Source organism: Pelmatolapia mariae, linkage group LG22 (assembly GCF_036321145.2).
Source record: "Pelmatolapia mariae isolate MD_Pm_ZW linkage group LG22, Pm_UMD_F_2, whole genome shotgun sequence".
In the NCBI taxonomy this organism is placed as follows: domain Eukaryota; kingdom Metazoa; phylum Chordata; class Actinopteri; order Cichliformes; family Cichlidae; genus Pelmatolapia; species Pelmatolapia mariae.
In genome coordinates this window covers 32,263,399-32,278,917 of record NC_086245.2, presented here as the reverse complement: position 1 = coordinate 32,278,917, position 15,519 = coordinate 32,263,399, and the positions used below count along the sequence as shown (strand labels likewise).

The 15,519-nt window shown below is 42.1% G+C and overlaps 1 protein-coding gene across 3 annotated transcripts in view; it reads right to left on the bottom strand.

The window, feature by feature from the left end:
- Positions 1–15,519, bottom strand: part of gabbr1b (gamma-aminobutyric acid (GABA) B receptor, 1b) — a 113,272-nt gene that overhangs the window by 43,630 nt on the left and 54,123 nt on the right. For 2 of the 3 annotated variants that reach the window (XR_010573712.1, XM_065471385.1), the window contains exons 10-15: positions 10,443–10,593; positions 9,693–9,825; positions 8,798–8,914; positions 6,214–6,324; positions 5,658–5,751; positions 5,307–5,434 (exon numbers count right to left, since the gene is read on the bottom strand). Coding sequence is in view for 2 of the 3 variants with exons in the window: in XM_065471385.1 (XP_065327457.1) it covers positions 5,307–5,434; positions 5,658–5,751; positions 6,214–6,324; positions 8,798–8,914; positions 9,693–9,825; positions 10,443–10,593 (734 nt within the window). In the remaining variant the exon portion in view is untranslated. The remainder of the gene's footprint in view (positions 1–5,306; positions 5,435–5,657; positions 5,752–6,213; positions 6,325–8,797; positions 8,915–9,692; positions 9,826–10,442; positions 10,594–15,519) is intronic. The other variant, XM_065471386.1, reaches the window with a different exon arrangement.

The following is a 15,519-nucleotide window of genomic DNA, read 5'->3' as shown; positions in this document are numbered from 1 at the left end:
TGGGTGGTGGTCCCCATCTTTAAGAAGGGGGACCGGAGGGTGTGTTTCAACTACAGGGGGGTCACACTCCTCAGCTTCCCTGGGAAAGTCTATGCCAGGGAGCTTGTCCGCTAGTCGAACCTCAGATACAGGAGGAACAATGTGGTTTTTGTCCTGGTCACGGAACACTGGACCAGCTCTTTATCTTCTCAAGGATACTTGAGGGTGCATGGGAGTTTGCCCAACCAGTCTACACGTGTTTTGTGGACTTGGAGAAGGCATTCGACCGTGCCCCTCGGGGTGTCCTGTGGGAGGTGCTACGGGAGTATGGGGTGTCTGGCCCATTGCAAGAGCTTGGTTCGCAGTGCCGGCAATAAGTCGGACTCGTTCCCAGTGGGTGATGGGCTCCGCTAGGGCTGCCCTTTGTCACCGATTCTGTTCATAATTTTTATGGACAGGATTTCTAGGTGCAGCCAAGTGGCGGAGGGCTTTCACTTAGGTAGCCTCAGGATCTCATCTCTGCTTTTCGCGGATGATGTGGTTCTGTTGGCTTCATCGGGTGATGGCCTCCAGCTCGCACTGGAACAGTTCACAGCCGAGTGTGAAGCAACGGGAATGAGGATCAGCACTTCCAAATCTGAGGCCATGGTTCTCAGCTGGAAAAGGGTGGAGTGCCCACTCCAGGTTGGGGATGAGTTCTTGCCCCAAGTGGAGGAGTTTAACCTCTTAAGCCCCAACGCCCCGTGATATGGGGGCAAAAGGCAAGAGATCAGGTAGGCTTGGGGCTTAAGAGGTTAAGTATCTCGGGGTCTTGTTCGCGAGTGATGGGAGAAGGGAGCTGGAGATCAACAGACGGATTGGTGCTGCGGCCGCAGTGATGCGGACGCTGCACCGGTCTGTCGTGGTGAAGAGGGAGCTGAGTGTAAAAGCGAAGCTGTCAATTTACCGGTCGATCTACGTCCCTACCCTCACCTATGGCCACGAGCTGTGGGTAGTGACCGAAAGAACGAGATCGCGGATACAAGTGGCGGAAATGAGCTTCCTCCGAAGGGTGGCTGGCCTCTCCCTTAGAGATAGGGTGAGAAGTTCAGCCATCTAGGAGGGGCTCAGAGTAGAGCCGCTGCTCCTCCACATCGAAAGGAGCCAGTTGAGGTGGTTCGGGCATCTGACAAGGATGCCTCCTGGGTGCCTCCTGGATGAGGTGTTCCAGGCATGTCCCACCGGGAGGAGGCCTCGGGGCAGACCCAGGACACGCTGGAGAGATTATATCTCTCGGCTGGCCTGGGAACGCCTTGGTGTTCCCCCGGATAAGCTAGAGGAGGTGGCTGGGGAGAGGGAGGTCTGGGCTTCTCTGCTTCTCTTCTCTGCCCCTGCGACCCAGCCCCGGATAAAGCGGAAGAAGATGAATGGATGGATGGACTCAGTAGTAATGAATGAATATTGTACAGTATATGTGAGCTGGAATGCTGATTCAGCGTACAAAGTACTTCTGTTTTGGGTACTTTAAATATATTTTCATGTTAACAATGTGTGTACTTAAGCTAATGATCATGTTCTTATTGTGGGAGATTTTAATATCCATGTCTGTTGCCCTGATAAACCTCTGGTGAAGGAGTTTTTAAGCCTCATTGACTCTTTTAATCTGGTCCAGTCCGTACCTGGTCCCACACATGAACACGGACACACACTAGACCTGGTCTTGTCACACAGTCTACCTGTGTCTAATGTGGAAGTGACTGACACTGCTTTCTCTGACCATATGGCTGTATTATTTGATGCTGTGTTTTCACGCACTACAGTTCAAACCAGCGCTCCTGTTCGCTGCTGTCGGATTATTAACCCTTTCACTGCTGCCCAGTTCTCAACTGCTTTTAACCAGCTGTCTATCCCCGCCGATCGTAGTCCCTTGGACACAGAGGACCTCAGCTCCTGGTTTCAATATTCTTGCCTTACTATTCTGGACTCTGTGGCACCATTAAAAACCAGGAAGCCCAAGGCTAAAACTGATCCTTGGTTTAATGATGCCACTCGGGCTGTGAAGAGGGAGTGTCGTAGAGCTGAACGCAGATGGAAGAGGGACAAACTGCAGGTGTCTCTTCAAATCCTAAAGGACTGCTGGCGCCTCTATCAGGATACAGTCAAAGAGGCTAAAAGAAAATACTTCTCTAAGATCATTTCCTCCAACAGTCACAATCCACGTGTGTTATTTAAATCTATTGACTCAGTCTTAAATGCTCCACAAAGTGGCTGTTTGGAGGCCTCTCATAAACTGTCTAATGATTTTATGTGTTTTTTCATTGAGAAGGTTGCAACCACGCAGGCTCTCATTTCTTCCCCTGAGTCTGACCCCTCTGTCTTGATCCCTTGCTCTGCTGTTTTTAACCAGTTTGAGCCTGTGTCTCTTTCTTATTTAGAGGATGTGGTCGGCCACCTGAGGCCCTCTGGTTCCCCAAATGATCCTGTCCCACCACAATTTTTTAAGGAGATTTTTCCTAGCATAGGCCAGGCTGTTCTTACTGTTATAAACAGCAGTTTAATATCTGGTGTAGTCCCTGCTAATTTTAAGCATGCGGTAGTACAACCCTTGCTTAAGAAACCTGCCCTGGACCACACTGTATTGGCTAACTACAGACCTATCTCCAAGTTGTCCTTTATGTCTAAAATCTTAGAGAAAATTGTACATTGCCAATTGATGGATTTTTTAAATGAGAATGGTATCCTGGAGGTCTTTCAATCAGGTTTTAAAAACTTTCATAGCACGGAGTCAGCACTCTTAAAGGTTTTTAATGATATCCTCCTTACCTGTGACTCTGGTAATCATGTTGTTCTTGTCCTCCTTGACCTAACAGCTGCCTTTGACACTGTAGACCACAACATTTTACTGTCTCACTTGCACCATCTTGCAGGCATTCGTGGTACTGCTTTGAAATGGTTTAGGTCTTATCTTTGTGACAGAACTTTTAGTGTTAATTTTTTAGGGTATGAGTCTTCCTCTGCCACTTTTCAGTCTGGGGTCCCGCAGGGCTCAATTTTAGGGCCTCTGCTTTTTTCATTATATTTACAGCCCCTGGGAACCATCCTCAGAAGGCATGGAATATCCTTCCACTGCTATGCTGACGACTGTCAGATTTATCTGCCTCTGAAGCAGAAAGAGGCCTTCTCTATTAAGCCACTTCTAGCATGTCTAGAAGACATTAAATCTTGGATGTCCCTAAACTTTCTAAGGTGTAATTCAAGCAAAACTGAGGTGATTCTGTTTGGTCCTAGTGGACCTTGTGGACCCTCTGCTATTGATTTGGGACCCCTGGCAGAGTATTTTAAATCTGTTGTTACAAACCTGGGTTTTAAGATGGACAGTGATTTTAAATTAGACAGTCAAATTAGGGCTACTGTCAAGTCCAGTTTTTATCATTTAAGGCGCTTGGCAAAGATAAGACCTATTTTATCCAGGCCGCATCTTGAAACGGTAATCCATGCTTTTATTTCATGTCGTCTAGATTACTGTAATGCACTGTATTGTGGAGTTAGTCAGCATCTTCTGTCTCGTCTGCAGCTGGTCCAAAATTCTGCTGCACGACTTTTAACCAGAACTCGTAAAAGAGAGCACATAACTCCCATCCTGGCTTCACTCCATTGGCTGTCTGTATATCTTAGAGTTCATTTTAAAATTCTCATGTTTGTGTTTAAATGTTTAAACGGTCTTGCCCCAACTTACCTCTCTGAGCTTCTGCATCCTTACTCACCCCCCAGGTCTCTCAGGTCAGCTGACAAGCTGCTCCTGGAGGTACCCAGGTCCAAGAGGAAGCTCAGAGGGGACAGGGCCTTCTCTATTGCTGCTCCTAATCTGTGGAACAATCTTTCCCAGCACATTAGAGAGGCCCCTTCACTGTCCACTTTTAAAACACGTCTTAAAACCCATTTTTACTCCTTGGCATATGACACAGTCTGACCCTGATTTTATTGATTTTATTGTTTTGATCTAATGTGCTGATTTTATTGTTTTAAATGTAATTCTCATCATCATTTTTTATACTATTTTATTATTGTTTTTGCTATTTGTGCTAATTTTATTATTTTAATGTCATTTTAATAATCATTTATATATATATATATATATAATTTATTTTATATTATTATTTTTCTTATTTTTTAACATGTTCAATGTATCATTTTGGCATGTCAAGTGTACAGCACTTTGTGTTCAGCTGGGGGCTGATCTGAAAGTGCTATATAAATAAATTGCTTGCTTGCTAATGTAGGACTTTAAATGCACAGCTTTACTTGAGTATTTTTATACTAGTAGTGGTATCTTTCTTTAGCAAAGGATCTGCGATTCTACTGCCAAGAGCAGAAAACACAAATAAATTAATAAAAAGACGCAACCCCTTCGGAGAGGCCATCTGGCATTTTTATGTTCCAGTGTCAGGATGGGGAGAACTGAGTTAAATGTGAACCTTTTTCTCTTTTTCTTTGTTCATAAATGTTCAGATTAATGACATAATTAAGGATCAGCAGCCTTTTTCAGTCTATATGGAGTTCTAAAGATGGCTCCAGAAATTAGTGATTTGTATTGTCAATCAAGTCGTAGTGACAAAACAATATAACTACAAGAGAAGATTGATAGGGAGGTAACTTGCTATATTTTGACCTTTTCCTTTTATCAGGTTGTCTTCCTCATATTTCTTTAGATAGCTCTTACTTTGGCCTTTCTTCACTAAAGGCCAACTTTAGCTCAGCTGTTTTGAACATGTCAAACATTTCTGTGGCTGCGTGGGACTTTAGGAAGATTAGTTTTATTTTGTGCTTGCAGGTGATTGCTTAAACATCTGTCTTTCATTGTAGGCTAACTTCAACTAATCAGATTAATGAGCCATAGGACATGGGGCCTGTAAAAATAAAAAATAAATCACACCGTAAGGGGTTTATTCTTATCTTATCTTATCTTATCTTATCTTATCTTATCTTATCTTTGAATGCTAGCAAGCAGTTAGTGTAGCTAAGTGCTGTGTGTAGTAACTATTTTTGCCCTCTGAAAACATATTGCCAGCAAAAACCACCTCCAGGGAATTGCTTTCAACTTACAGTTCAATAACTTACATTATGAGAATTTGCATTTTGCCCAAAGGATGTATAATCCCCACAAGGAGACTTGGTAAGCGAACTGCCAAATAAAAGTCATACATGTGCGCCTGCACAAAGCAGCGCACACACCACCCTCTCTCTCTCTCTCTCTCTCTCTCTCTCTCTCTCACACACACACACACACACACACACACATACACACCTACACACACACACACCACACACACACACCACTTTAAACTTACGGCAACATTATAGATGGCCATGCCCACAGCACGATGATCATTGATTTTCTCTGTAGAGATGGACTTGGTCTCATAGGCCAGGAAGATGCCAAGCAGCAGTAGTAAGCCTTTATAACCATATACCACACCTGCAGATTAATTCGATAATAGCAGTGAGGAGCAATTCAGCTTGTATTTGCTGTTTTGGAATAGGTAATATGTGAAACAGATCCAGTATATGGGTCAGTTTTACTATAAGGACTGACTGTCTTTTAACTTGGTTGAAATGCACTACAAGTGCAAGCAACAATTTTGATAAAAAGGAAATTTGAGAGATATGGTGAAGGCACGTTGAGCTAGTGTTCTGCTCACCAAGCCAGGTGTTCATCTTTTCTGAGTTGCAATGCTCCAGTAAGGGCTGGATCAAAACATCAAGATCCCCTTTGGGAGCTTCTCTGGTAAATTTCTGCTCCAATAAAAAAAGAAAAAGAAAAAGAAAAACAGGTATACACAATAAACACACAGGTCAAGAACATCACCAGCTACAAATTCAACAGCCTAGGATTGTGTAATGTTCTAAAAGCCTAAATGTTTGACTGGAAATAATTAGAATAAAAGGTAAACTAGTAAATGTTTGTTTTAGTTAATGAATGTTTGTCTCACAAGATTTATATGGCTCATGAAGATTTACTCATGAAAGGGCTCCCTTTTTAGTGCATGACAATTTGAAACATCATTGGTATCAATCAAGATAGCACTATGTTGTATAAAACAAATTTGCAAGGAAAGAAAAGACGTATGAGTCTTATGAAAACAAAGAAAACAAACGTTTACAACTAAAGCAAAGTTATCTACATGGGTACTCACAAAAAACTACATTTTCATTTTTGGTTACAACTAAACCAAAAATAAAAAAAAATGCTCATACCTCCACTGTGATGTGCAAAGGATCAACAATCTGCCAGATCATGAGGGACAGGATGTCGATGCCAAGCAGAACGCCAACAGTCGCATAGAGTTTCCATGGTTCCAGGTGCTGCTGGGAAAGAGGGTAGTGGTGATCACTAAAGCAGGATGATGAGGGATCAGAAAAACACATAAATCCTCTCTTTTTGATTTTGTGAGAGAGGGATTTATGAAGCCATAAGTAGACTAGACCAAACTGGATGTGAAAACAATAATCCATCATTAACTGAGGCCAATTCAATCTACCCTCTAAGCACTTGGTCATGGCAGGGGAAGAGACAAAGGGATCATACTGATGAGCACACACAACTACCTTACTTAGTCAATATATAAGTGTTTCTTATGCTTTCAGCTTAAAAGATAGGGAAAACCCCCCTGAAGATTTTAAGGGACCAGCTGCAGCTCTGTAAAGAGGATTGATTTTGCTGCATTATTCCTAGAGACCAAAGCTTTTGGGCTTTTCAGAAAGACACAACGGCAACAGAGAGATATGATCTGCTTGTTGAACAACACAACCACACAATAGTTACTGATATTCTGAGACTGACTACTCTCTTTTTCTGTGTTTTACATTTAGAGCTGTTGAGCTGCCACTACTTGAAATATTATTTACACTTTCTATTAACTTAAAATAGACTCTCACATTTCCATGTATTTCTACAGAATCTAATACAAGCATGTTTGTTTATTAGACGGCAATTGCCAGTGGCCTTCCAGTGTAGAGCATAGTGCAGCTAACTTCTCAGATTAACTCTCCAGGAAATTGAATGCACCACTCCATTAAACCATCCCTAAATCTGTTCAATGGAAACAGATTGTGGTAGTAAGTGTCTGTCCCAGAGTTTGTGTCCTGTAACCAAATTAACTGTTCTTTGAATAAACCAAGATTGCTCAACCTAACCTTAGTCTTGGATGCGATTTTCTCTTATATAAATGTGATGCTATGAGACAGACCATTTTAAAAACAACAAAAAACAAAACAAAAACAAACAAACAAACAGAATCGTGGATGCATTTGGCAGGTCATGCTTATTGGGTTCTCTTCTCCTCGCTGTCTCCTGCCTGCCTGGGCGGAGCTCATTATTGGGCTCCCGCCTTTGGCCCACACACCTGCTCTGATTGCCACTTCCTGCTGCTTATTAGTCCTGTCTCCTTGGCCACTATTTCAGGCCGTTAGCGTCTCATAGCAGAGCTGTTGAACAACCTGAGTTTGCGCAGCCCCATCTTAATCTAATTTTTGCTCGCTGTGTATTTCTGGCTCGTATTAATACTCGTATATAGAAAACGGACCAGGACCAGTTTGTGAACTTTGTTCCTAGATCCCTGAGTGCAGCAGTGTGAGCTGGAGCGTAAGGAGCGAAAGTGTGAGTGGCAGAAGAGGAATGTGTGTGAGCGGAGGAAGTGTGGACATGAGATTGCTGAAGGAGACGTGTGTGGATTCCCTTTCCCTCATCCCTCGGAGCCTTGGACCCTCCATCCCATCCCACACCTTGTACATATTCTGAACCTTGGTGAAAATTGTAAATAAACTCGAGAACTCTTGTTTTCAGAGCTGTGTCTGCGCCTGAGTCTGTTCGGTCCATTGTGACATTTTCATTAGAAAATATTGAAGTTTCATTTTATGAAAAGGTCAAGAAAAGGATGGTATTAATATATATTTTTTAAATTAACTGAAGAATAAATCTTGTTATTTATGTCTATTATGTGTAAGTTATGTTTAGGGTTTCTTCTTCCTATTTCAAAGTTTAACTAGTTAAACTTTACTTTGTCTGCAACTACATCCATACTGGGATTTCAGGGGTCTGTACACTATTAATGGGAAAAAAAACAAGCCCAGAATTCTTTCCCTAATCTCTGTTTCTACTATAGTCACAGTATTTATACAATGACACTTTTAAATGACACACAATATTTTCTCTTTTTTAACAACTGAGCAGCAATATAATATTAAACACGCTTGTTATTTCAGCTTTTATTTTGGGCGGTAATGTTAATGTTAATGGTAATTACTCCCATGGAAACATTGCTAGCTTACTACTTCCACACTATTATTTCAATTCCTGCAATCAGAATCGCTTTGCTTTTGTGCCTTGGCGGTGCAGACTTTTCCACTTTCTCAGCTTAAACTGGAGACAAATATGTTTCCAGAGATATAGAGATTTAGAGAAGTGGTGGTGTGACGGTATGCAGACAATATAACGATTGCAGGCAGGGAACATGTGCTTGTGGACTTGCAATGAATCTGATTCACTAAAAAGACATATAGTGGTTAAGAACAAAATTTAGGTGGTGTTCATGTGTTATGAGTCTGACAGTTTTACCCTGAATGTTTCCATGCACAAATGAGTAAATATTGTGCCTATTGTGCGGTTACAGCCAAGATTAGTGGTCAACAGACAGCTTCCCATTTGACTTTACAGTAGAACACTGGAATGCTCTTAGTATTGTACAAGTGTATTTAGTTTTTCACCAAACTGCATAAAGTCCATAATTTTTTTTTTCAAAGAGCTGTCAAATGTAAAGTTTCAACTCCCTGTCACATTTACCTTCTTCTTATCCTTCTTTTCATCCTTCTTTGTGAAGACAGTGTGAACCCACCAGATCTTGGTGAACATGCTGCCATATGCAAGACTGAAACCCAGGCCAAGCAGCCACAGGCGAAACTAGTGGAGAAGAAGAGACATGAAAGGTTTTATGATTACACTGATTAATATATCAAGTAGATGAATCAAATAAGCTCTTCAGTCATTCTTCATCATTAAGCCCTGTTTGAGTTTGAAATGACAAAAACCCTCTGTGAGGCTGTCAATCCTGTACACAACCCTCTCTAATAGAGCAGTGATGGCCTGTCTGCTATGGGCAGAATAAGTCAGACAACTGGCACCACCATATTGTCTTAGCCGTCATAGTTGTGTCTCTCCTAGCTACTTCTGCTTCAGTTTCCCATTGACAAACTTACTGTTACGCTGTCTGCCTTCTGATTGTCATCCTATGCCTTACCATGCTAACCTGCTCTGCTCCACTCCTGCTGTCCTGTGTTATCCACCTGCCACTCATTTTCTGAATTTTGTGACTGTAAAGAGAAGGACTTACCTGAAGCTAACCCGCCTGCTTACTCTCCATTGCTGCACCACTCAAATTACTAGAAACCTGCCTGTCATAAAGAGCCATCTTGACACTCAGTCTTTCACCCCCAAGTAAGACTGTTAAACTGTTACTGCAAAACTCATCAGACAGTGGCCTCAGCTAATCCTCCACCTCCACAGAAGTCCCAGTTGTGTCACTGTTAAACCAAAGTCGCAAGTTTCACACTTGCTCAGTACTAAGAACTGGTTACCGTTCAGTAAAGAACGATAATTCTAATTAGCACTAGGAAATTAATAATCAGTGTTAAAAGTCTTTAGCTAAATCATTGTGTTAGATGCAACTTTAAAAGTGTACCTGGCAGATGATAGGAAACTGCTTCCTGTGGACATGAAGGCCATCAATACCCAGAGGAAAGACAGCAGCCAGAGACATCATGCAGCCTACTGCTGTCATGTTGTTAAGGTAGGGCTGAGAGTTCTGAATGTACCTGGAGCAACAGCACCAACAGTTATTTTAAAGAAGCAAGTAGAAACATAGTGTATGTATTGGGATGATTACTTTTAAAATGCATTTCACCACAAACCACAGAATGCATGGCCTTCAATGGAATTTGTGATGTATTCCACTAGAATACTCATAGTCAATAAAAAGTGAACCCTCTGGTGCTTTGAGCAGTAACAAAACCTCATAAAGGTTTGAACTAAATGCTGACACAGACAGCGAAAAGGATTCTTTACAACACAATGCACACTGTCTCCAAGGATGTTACCCTTTCTATGACTACTTATAGAGTACTTATAGAATATTCTATGATATGACATTTATTTGTGTCATATCATAGAATATTAACAAAAGATTTAGCTGATTTTTTTTTTTACTGCAGCTCAAAAGCCAACATTAAAACAAAGTAACTCTCAGTCAGTCCTTGTTTACTTGTTTCAAATTACTCAAAAAGCTTTCTAAATGTTTTGGTTCTTCCTCAGCATCACCATTTCTGCATAGCTCTTGCGTGGGTAGTATCTCGCCTCTTGCATAACAAAAAATGTATTTGCTCTATTGTTTATATAATTAGTACAAAGTGAAAGTAGAGTTGAGTTTTTGTACCTGACGTTGCTGTTGTAAATATTGAAAGTGAGGCAGACAATTCCCAGAAGGATTCCCAACCCAGCAAAGACAGACACAGACACAAAGAGCTTCTGAGACAGGTAGCGAAACTCTTCAATGACCACTGTCTGGTCTGCAGGAGGTCCAGAGCCTAACAGACACACAAAACATGAAGGATAAGAACACTTTAGGCAACAAAGGACATGAGCAAGAGGCATCAAGGGGAAACTAATTAGCAGAGCAGAAACGCTAAATGCATGCCAGTGTTTGGTCTCCTGTCAGTTTAGTGTCTAGCAATGCCCATCCTCCAAGAGCCATTAATGTTAGTAGTGAGTCACACACAGTCACATAATATGTGGCCCCATTGGCAAGGTTCATTTACCATTCACATTGCAACCAGCACTAATAGGTACAGAGATGAAGCTCTGGACTAAACGTCTGGATTATTTTTTTTATTAACTGATTTCCACGTTGTTCATGAGTCATTTCCCAGATTTGCAAAGCAACATTGGTATGACGAAATGCAAGGTCTGTTCAATGCCATGCATAATGTCCAGTCAAATGAGCATAATGAGAAATTCTGATAAATGCACACTAATATGTTTTGTCAATATGTGTCATGTAGACAAGTTAGAGCGACTGAAATTCAACAGAATGTCTGTTTGCCAAGAAAATTAAGGGAACATTTGATCATCACAGTATAATACCATGATTTAAACTTCAGGGGTATTAGTCTATCCAGTTAGGAAGCATAAACCATTGTGAATCCAATTCACCTGATTTGGTCCAAATCACAGTAACAACAGATATAGTGGAAAGGTAAGACAACCCCTCCAAAACAGAATAGTTTTTTCACATGTTACTAGTTAGTATAGTAGAATGTTATTCAAAAATATAACAACATCAAATAAGGACTGTTTGCAGCCTATGGCTACAAGTCACAAGAATAGGCCTCTGGTTTAAAATGACAACTGGCAATGATAAAGCATTGTTGGAAAGTTTTGTTTGACTCGGACCTAATATTTAGCATGAAGGTTTTTTTTTTGGCTTTCAGGACTTTAAAAGGTTCAGAGGCAGAGGGCAGGAGCAGAGTACCCCTGCTATCAGCTGCAGCCAGGGAAGCTACTGGGAACAGATTTATTGACATTGTCAGACGTAGGTAGACTTATCAGCAACTGAAAAGTTCACTAACCCGGTGGAGACCTCCAGAGAGATATATAAATATACATTTTTAATTGTAGTTATTGTCACAGTCCTGAGTTTTGACCTATTGTTTTGAGTTTGTTTGGGCATTTTGTATTATGTGTTTTGCATTGTTTGGTCTTGTTCATGTTTTATGGAATTATGTGATTCTTATGTTCAGTTTTGAGAGCCCTGGTGCTAGTTCTTAGTTCTTTGAGTTTTGTTCCGTTTCATGTTCTGTTTGTCCTACTCTATTTTTGTGTCCGTGTGTCTGTGTTTCTGTGTCTGTCCCGTTCTCTCTCCCTGTGTCCCTCATGCTCGTTTTGTGTCCCTTGCTCTCTACCTTGTTCTCTGTATATAGTCAGTCTGAGTCTCAGTGTGTGTTTCTCTAGTCCCTGTTTTGTCGCAATAGGACAAGAGTACTGCATGCATCATGTTCAGTTTTGCTTCCTGTGTCTCGTCAGTTACCTCTGAGCACGAACCGATTTTCCGCACAACTCGCCTGGCTCTCGGGGGTCCCTGTAAACATCATGGTCCTCCATTTGCTGCCCCACCTGTACCACAATCACTGTAGCTGTGAGTGGGCATTCTCCACCTTTCCCCAGGCATTGTCACTTCACCGCTGAGTTTGTCTGGATCAATGATTCCACACTGCTCATTGGAAGCACTTGCTGCACCGGCTCCACAAGTTCCTTCTTCCAGGAGGAAACGGGGTTCTCATTGTCAGCGATCTTCTCCTCAGCAAGAGACAGTTTTTCTGCCTGAGCCTGCGTCAGCTTTGTTTCTGAGCTGGTTAACTTAAGAACCATTTTTGTGTCAGTTTTCTGTCCCTAAGTTGGCTAGTTCTTCTCTTCCAGTACAGACAAGGACTATGAACTATGGACTGTGGCGAGGATGTGGTCCCTGGTTCAGCTGCAGGGGAGAGGTGGAAGAGTGAGCTCAAGAGGCGGTGCCAGGCAGGTGAGTGGACAGGTTGTGGTGATGCGCTGACAAGCTCTCTACTGTTTTAGTGACGCTGGAGTGGAGAGGAAGGAGGCTTCAGACGTGTGCCTGACGCTGGGGAAGAGCAGCAGTGGGACATGCATGTGTGCCGAACCTGTGGAAATACACTGCTGTGTGGCAAAAGGGAATAAAGTGACATTCCGTGCACACTGTGTGTGTGGGCTCGGGTCTTTCCACATATGCCTTCAAGCTGGGCAATAAAAAAATGTTTATTTATCACAGCCAGTGTGTTTAAAAACTGTTCCATCACCTCCACAGACTGTCACTGTTGCTCCTCACGAGGCTATTCATCATCCCAGCCTGCTGGTTATGAGACTTTGGGCCCCCAGTATGTTGGTGTTGAAACTGTGCATGTCTACCAGCCTGTAGCTATGGTGACTGATGTTCCTCCTGTGACTTCCCCTAAGCCATCTCCTCTGCGTGATCCTGCTGTCAAGACGGCTTAGACCCAGGCTTCCCTTGCACCTATTCCAGTTCCCCGTGGCTAGGGTGCAGCCGGTCTCTGTGCCCTTCTCCCAGGGCGGCTTAGACCCATCCTTTGGATGTACCCATACCAGTTCCTCGAGTGGGGACCACTGGAGTCCAGCAGTCAACTGCTCTTGTCCCGGCTCCCAGGGTGAGGCCAGCCAAAGCCAAGTCCACCTCTGCATCTGTTTCTTGGGTGGCTGGCGTCTGGCAGGTTCTTCCACCTGTCCTGGCTCCCAGGGTGAGGACGGCTGAGACCCAGTGTGTCCCTGCACCCATACATACCTGTTTCTGGGGTGGGGATTGCTGGTATCCAGTTGGATCCTGCACCTATAGTAGTGCATAGTAGTTACACAGAAACTAAAAACTAAGAGCTAATTGAGTGGTAATAACTTAGAATTTTCCACATCATTATGTTCTTGTTTCTCCCTTGTTATCCTACCATTACCACTACATTACCAAGCTGTATTTCCACATTATTACCCCTAGTTTTGGGCCCTACACCAAAATCTATGTAATTGGATACAATTACAAAGATTTTGGTGTAATATTATTCAACTGTAACCACTGTTGCTACCATGATATTACTTGCATATTAAGTGGTTTTTACTTTGGTAATTGAGTGGTAATAACTTACTTGCTTCTTAAGACTTAGTGAATACACCCTGATATGATGTAAGAATGCAATCAAACTGTTAACAAAGTGTGATTTTTAGGACACAAAATCCTAACATTAGCTGGTGTAATGATAGCTCTCATAGCATGTCTATTCTGGTGACAATAAATAACTGCAACATCATCAGGAATAAATAGGTATGTGTATGTGTTTCTGTGTGTTCGAGTTTTGACTTGAGTTCATGAGATGAGGCTTGCGGTGAGGAGGATGAGGATGATATTATATTAAGATGCTGCTGGTGTTGTGTCTTTCCTTTGCGTTTTTTGTTTTCATATTTCTTTTGGTTAAAACAGACATTTCAGCGCCTATAATATCTTTTCTCTTCCACCTTTGGTGATATTTGCATAAGTAAAATGCAATTAGTCAAAACGGAGATGTCGCTCGCTGACACTGTATTCAAATATGGCTACTGTGTGTGCGTGTGTGTGCGTGTGTGTGTGTGTGTGTTAAAAAGACTTGGCTGTCCAGTGAGTATACACTTTAAGAAACTGCCTGCCACATTAGCATTTTACATTGTAAGCACTGCTTCATTTTAGCTCTGTTTTTGTGTTAATGTTTTAGGAAGCATTTTTCACCCTGCTGTGCAATGCCTTGTAAATACACATTCTGCAGTAAAAAGACTAAACTGTAGGGAGCCAGAATCATAACTCATAAAGATTATGCACTGTGCAAGTGAGTGGGTGTGTTTGCTGAAGGGAGATAATCTACCTGTGTGTGTGTGTGTGTGTGTGTGTGTGTGTGTGTGTGTGTGTGTGTGTGTGTGTATAACTGAGTGTCCTTTGGGAAAATGTGTTCTCCCACATTAAGACCTCTCCCTGCCCCTTAATGGTAGAATCAGGATAGTATGTTACCATGACAATTGGCTCCATAACGGTTACAATTACATTATGTGAGAAAGCCAGTGATTGTCAAAGAGACTGAAAGAATGAAGAGGAAGTATGGAGATGAACAAACACTTGAAAATAAAAGCGAGAGAGAGAAGAGAGAAAAATGACAGGTTAGACAGATTCATATAGATAAGAAACTAATGAATCAGGATGAATTATGAAGAAAGAATTTGCAGAAGAAAGAGACAAACATGAGGAACAAGGGGAAAACCTATATGTCTTGTACAATACCCATTGCTGGAACACAAAGACACGTAAGAACCAATCTACAACAAACTCACAGTAAGGAGGCCTAATTCTGTCATGTCATCACCACAGCTACCTTTGGCACCAACCAATTATAAGGGCAGGACGGACAGCAAGGGAAGGAGAGCAACTAGACATGTCCCTTAGGGTGACTGCCCATCATGATTGAATTACGTAACAAGTCCACTTGCTGTAAGCTTCTGGCGACTCACTTGAATATGCATGACTGCAAAAATACAACATATACAACAAGCCCTCCCTTGAAGCTTTGTCATACCAGAGAGAGGCCACTTGGATGACCTTGTTGTCTAAAAGTTACACTTTACACCCTAAGGAGCTAAGAACGACACTGAGCACATTTATTATTCATGACTGATAGCAAATTAGCCCCCATTATAATTCACCTTGTTTGGAAGAAAACGATCTCAAGAGATGACAAAGAAAGTAGGTAGTAACTTCCATCTCCTTCATGAATGCAATGTGCATGCTCTTCCTTTTTGTATGGCAATAGCAAACTGCATCCCCCTTTGGTGTTAGTGCACATAACTGGGCATGTGCTGTCACCTCCATTTCAGCTGTCAGTTTTAGTGGTACGCAGTGCTGTAGGTAATCTTTTTTG